Source organism: Branchiostoma floridae, chromosome 4 (assembly GCF_000003815.2).
Source record: "Branchiostoma floridae strain S238N-H82 chromosome 4, Bfl_VNyyK, whole genome shotgun sequence".
Taxonomy (NCBI): domain Eukaryota; kingdom Metazoa; phylum Chordata; class Leptocardii; order Amphioxiformes; family Branchiostomatidae; genus Branchiostoma; species Branchiostoma floridae.
Genome location: NC_049982.1, coordinates 6842850 through 6849003, shown reverse-complemented (window position 1 = coordinate 6849003; position 6154 = coordinate 6842850). Strand labels below are relative to the sequence as shown.

General features: G+C 41.4%; 1 protein-coding gene across 1 annotated transcript; it reads left to right on the top strand.

Annotated features, from left to right (window-relative positions):
• Positions 1–587: 587 nt before the first annotated feature.
• Positions 588–5440, top strand: LOC118412848 (cytochrome P450 2U1-like). Its single transcript, XM_035815890.1, has 7 exons — positions 588–1236; positions 1505–1647; positions 1824–2022; positions 2525–2811; positions 3245–3433; positions 4023–4158; positions 4462–5440. Exons 1-7 carry the CDS (start codon positions 864–866, stop codon positions 4641–4643), a joined length of 1509 nt encoding a protein of 502 aa, XP_035671783.1. The 5' UTR covers positions 588–863; the 3' UTR covers positions 4644–5440.
• Positions 5441–6154: the final 714 nt, after the last annotated feature.

Sequence of the window (6154 nt, the reverse complement as noted above, 5' to 3'; positions counted from 1 at the left end):
AAAAAAACTTTACCTGTAACATCCAGCTCCAAAATAACAATATATCCAAAGGCACAATCTTTCTACTTTCTTTTAAATAGGGAAGCGCCTTACCTTCGCCCTGATGAGGCCCTCGCTAGCAGCGACCAAAATTCTGCTAGATCGCTCGGTGGTAACTTTTAGAATCGAAGTGTCTTTGACCCCAGCGATCCTTCATTGTTCATATGATCGAGTGATCAGTTATCAGCAATTAACTTGGTGATTGATACCTAAAATAATACTAATTACTGAAAATTGTCTACAAACAGATCTAAAATAAATCTGTTTACGAGATCATTATCAAGTTGATATCGTACTCTATCGGATTGTTAAAGTACTGTGTTTTTCTACAGTCAAGTTTTTGTATGAACTATTGCCAAGCAGAAATAATCACATCAGGATAGTACTCCAAATTTACAATACGAAGCTGCAAGTTTTCCAAAGGTGCCGCCAACTGTTCAGGGTGAGCCATTGATACAACATTCCCATCCCAGCACCCAACACCCAGCACCCAGGCCAAACAGTACTAAAGTAGTCCGGCCGAAATCTGCCTGATCAGCCCTGATGATATTTGGTTTCCTGACAAAAAGCATGTTTCCCACGCGGCTTACACTGTGTTACTAAACCATTAGTCTCTACCAGACCTTCCCGTCGAGTTACCAAACGTTGTAGAAATCGGCCAAAATAATGATACTTGGTGAGTGGACTCAGTTAACCTCATATTGCGCATGGTAACTCTGTCGTCGGAGACTCCTATATGGAAAATCATTAAACCTATTTCGCTAATAATTTCTACTATGTTCAAGCAGCCCGTAGAGACTGATAGAGGCTACTAGACTTCCAAGATGGCGCATGTCCTCACGCTACTAGAACATTTCCCGTTCACCTTTCTGGACGCGTGTACCGTGCTGGTCTTTGTTGTCACCTTCGTCATAGCTGTGAGGGTTCTTGTGAAGACTAAGAGGCCCGGGACCCTGCCTCCACTGGTCCCGGGAGGCTGGCCCCTGCTGCACCACCTCCCAACTCTGTTCAGGACAGACTCTCGTCTCCAGCTTGACAAGTGGGCCAGAGAGATCGGTGACGTTTACCATGTCAGATTCTTCCGTGGTGAATTGTGTGTTGTGAGTGGATACGAGGCTCTGAAGGAAATGATGGAAAAGGAGGAGTTTTCTACAAGGAATGATGACAACGTCCTGGCAGCTACAGAAGGTGGTCAGGGTAGGTGTTATTTGATTTAATATCTCAGATCTAGAGTGTTCCTCCCCCGTCATGTTTACTACAACACGTTAGTAGGTCAGAGAGCATTAGCTATTTGACAGATTCTGCCACTAGCAAGACAGTCTTACTTCAAGGCCTTCTTAGATTTGTTAATCGATAACAGAAGATGCATTGGTTTCATTCTGCTAACAAGGTAAACAAAGAAGCTACCGTCCATCCAAAACTCAAAGGTAAGTAAACAAATGACGTCTTGTTTTCGTTTGAGCAGACATCTTACTGGCTCCTTACGGAGAAGTCTTCAAGGAACGACGGCGGTTTGCCACCAGTGTCTTCAGACGACTCGGCGTGAAGATGGGCCGAGGGAGCATTCAAGATCGGATTCAAGAGGAGGCATGTTATATTTGTGTCAAGGTATGGGAGTTTACTTTATCACGAAAGAATATAGATTATATATCATATACATTATATATATGATTCGCTCTTTAGTAGAAAAATCTACGCTACCAGCAGATTCATGTTTCTCCCATTGTTAGTTTTGACAGCAGACAGTCAAGTTTAGTGAATAACTAGTTCTTTCTCTCCAAAAGATCTCCGGATACGGCGAGCAGCCGTTTGACGTCTCGGCCGACCTGACAACTGCCGCGGGGAACATCATCTGCGCCCTGGTCTTCGGGAAACGGTTTGACTACGGGGATACCAGATTCCAACATCTACAGACGACGATGAAGAACCTTGGAGCTGAGATGGTCAAATGGATCTACCCATTCGTCACTTACATTCCCAAAGGTAAGTATACTCAATTGGTTATACTGTAGAATTATACCGACACTTTTGTAAAACAATAGGGGAAAGAGGTGGCTGCAAATGATCCTACAACTTACATAGTGCATCTACCACAAATAAAAGGAGAAACTTGTTTTAAGGCTGCATGGATTTTTACCTTACTTTGAGGAGGTGTATGTATCAAAATGTAACACACAAAACACGTAAACTTTTGCCAGCATGCACATGGTAGACAATACAGAGGTCTACGTTTGACAAAAAAAGAAACGACAGAATCGTCTTGGTTTCTCCGATTTTATATTTCAAAGTTAGCAACAAAATTACATTTTTTCCCAATCAAAAAACGCGACTTCTGGTTGCATCCAAACGCTAACAAAACAAGACATTTGGTCTTAAGACTTGACGTCCTAGTGAGAAATATGCTGATATATTGAGCTGAGACAACTTAGTACAAAATTTAAGATAAAGGGCATCAGTCGCTACATCATATATTCTGCAAACGCAGTTCAAGATCCATTCAAGGGACTGCGCTTCCATGCCAAGAAGCTACATCAGTTCATCCGGGAAGAAATAGATCGGCACCGTCTGAATCTGGACCCGGAGAATCCACGAGACTTCATAGACTACTGCCTGCTCCAACTGGCCCGGCAGGATGGGAGCGGCACCTGGCTGAATGAAGATAACATGGTGTACATTATTCTGGACCTCTTCATAGCAGGGACGGACACCACGGCTGCCACACTGACGTGGGCCCTGCTCTACATGATCCTCTACCCGGACGTACAGCAGAAGGTTCGACAGTGCTACATTGGCATTAATTATTGAATGATTGTTACAATTTGTACGTATTTTTTAAGGAAGGAAATTCAAGGAATGCAGCGAACGCTGCTTGGTTGGAAAAGGCAACATAACCATAGTTCCGTGAAGATGAAATTCACCTTGGTGCCCCTTATACTTTTATCTTCATCACGATTCTTTTATATTGTCAGGGGTTTAAAAAAGATTTACAAATCGTTGTGATTATTTCATTATCACTCAATGAATGTCACGATTACCATTACTGAAGATATTTAAGATCTTATTGCTTGCATATATATGTATACACTGCCTAGTTTCCGTATTAATCCTCACTAAGTCTGAAAAATCGAAAAGGTTTTAATGCTCTAATGTCAGCAATTAAACATTTTATTTAGTAGATATTTGGTCGTATTGCCCTAACATACAGGTCCAGGCTGAGCTTGACAGTGTGCTTGGCGCCACCAAGCCGAGTCTGGCACACAGAGACCAGCTTCCCTTTACCACAGCGACCATCATGGAGGCCCAGCGGATCCGACACGTTGTACCGCTGATGTTCGGTCGTAAAGCTGCCAAGTTAACTTCTCTCCGTGGTTTCGACATTGCGGAGGGAACATTTGTAACCTTTGTTACTCAGTTACAAAAAAAATATTCTAAAATTCTCGACAGTTGTATTGCATCATTCGTGACAAGCTGTAACATCGACTATCATAATTCCACCAGGTGCCATAATACTGCCACCTTAAAAAAACGTCAGTATAGATCGGTCTTCCCAAGATTGTCTTGAGCACAGAATGTTAAATATCTTGTTTAAATATAACACAATTCAGATATTTGGGTGTTAAATATAATCTTAAGAGGGCCCCTATTACAACGTTTTTTTCAGGTGGCGGTATAATGACACCTGCTGGAATTATGAGAATGCATGTTAATCTAAACGATGACATCGGTGATATGTCCATGCCACCAAGTTTAAGAATATCGTAGTATGTAAGTAACATATTGATACTGTATATGACAGATGACTTGGTGATTTCTTTGTTTCTCCAGCGCATTCCACACCTTTTCCAGCTTGGTTCTACCTAGAAATCGACAAAAATAGTTTCTATTAGTAAACACCTCAAACAAAACGTAGAGCTAGAGATTATTGCTATTGATCCAGACATCAGCATTGTTTACCAAAACCATTTTTTTAAAAACTGTATTAGTTGATTCCGAACCTGAGGTCCGTCCACATGGACCCTGCAGCCTGGCCCGACCCGGAAGTGTTCGACCCCAGCAGGTTCCTAGACGGAGACGGCAAGGTGGTGAACAACCCACCGTCATTCCTACCCTTCTCTACAGGTACTTTGCAGTCATATTTCTCTCGTCTTTGTAACTACATATGCGCATATTTTTCTTCGAGTCGCCCATGATCTTAACTTTTTATCAATCTCTTAAACAAATGATGAATTGTGTGGTTTATAGTGTTACACAGTCATCCTGCTAACCAAAATACCTTTACAGAATATCAAATGCAAAAGATTATATTGTATATTTCTGAGTGATTTCTGATGGATTTTGGACAGGTCGACTTAACTACTTGCGGTTTATATGTCATTAATGAAATTGACAAACAAAGCAAACCCCATTTTGTTCGTATTTCAGGCCGTAGGAACTGTCTAGGTGAGCAGCTGGCGAAGATGGAACTCTTCCTGCTGTTCTCCACCATCCTGCAGCACTTCGCACTGAAGCTGCCAGAGGGCGCCCCTACACCTTCCACTGAAGGGACCTTCAAGTCACTGAGCATGGGGCCTGCACCTTTCCAACTTTGTGCCGTTCCTCGCTGATATGTAATGATGAATATGCAACGAACCCTATGGTATCCATTATGTGCAGAGGATAGTGATGATGATCATAAGGAGACGATTCAAGCTGTATTATTATGGAGAATGTATTTAGGTTCCGATGTACGAACCGATACCGAAATTCCCCAATGCCATATTTAGTCCGCCTCCTTAACAACTGATAATGACGGTTTGAATAGCCGATTTTAATCATGTTCCAAGTAAGACCAATTGTCTTAAAGTTTTAAAGTGTATGATAAGTTGACACATGTTATTTTGCCATAGTGTGAATAGTCGATTTTAATCATGTTCCAATTAAGACAAAAGTTGTCTTAAAGTTTTAAAGTGTATGATAAGTTAAGACATGTTATTGTGCCACGCCTGTACCGTAAACGTAATTCAGCCTCTGGCTGCGAGGTATAACGTTTGTCAATAAACCATTCATTCATTCATTCATTCATTCATGTAAACAAAACGTAAGTCCTAGATCGATTTGAAAATAAAATCCAACATGAGTAAAATATATCAGGTCTGATTTAAACATACATTAAGTGACTGATCAGTAGTGTCTGCTTATGGTGCCACCTGGCATTTGTGAGTTTAGCAATTCCATTTATAAAAAAATTAACATATATCAATGTTACATCAATATTAGACATTTGTACCATATATTATGGAGGTTTCTGTAACTCCCGTACTTGAAAAGAGAAAGAGGTTTGTGAACAGAGAAATGAGACACGAATAATTAGAATAAACTAGACTTATTTCAAATTGATCAGTCTAATGTTGTTTTTTGTTTCTTACATGTATGATTGTCTTTCCATGTTACCAAACCCAGTGCCTCTTCAGTGTATCTTCTTACCAACATTCACTTCGATGTTTTGTATCTTATGAGAAGAAAGAAAATACTGTACACCATTATGTCCTTAGCTGCCGAGTACTAAAGACGACAACAGTGTAATCATGTGAATGGCAGTGCGTTAAATATAGTGTCCATTTAAGTAATTTCTATTCAGCGAGAAAAAAAAATGTTCATAACGATGTCATTCGCCGATCAAGTTCAACCTCGGATCCACGCACAGGTGAAGCCAAACGCAGTTCCCGTACCTACTGTAGATATCGCTGAAAATTGCTTTGGTGAGGTCACTAGCGAATAAAGCGTCGATCAAACTTCCCGTATGAACGACAAATGGCAAGAAATAGTCTGTGAAAAAACAAGCAGCAAAGTAGGCTACCGTAGGTTTGTGAGTCATGACCTTCTCCCCTGACCTCATACCTTTTGAGGTAGACCATACATGTGCGAGGATGTGTAAGGCTAAGGCTAACGTCACATTTCCAACCCGGGGCCCGGCCGGGCTGTTTGTGGAAGCGAACAATAGGAATGTATACACAAATAATGCCCACGACTATTCTCGCTACGTCTTCTGTAGTTTGGTGTCTTTTATATCGTACTTTTCGCTCCCCCGGTCGGGCCCCGGTTTGGAAATGTGGCGTAGGCCTAACCGGGGTACTCT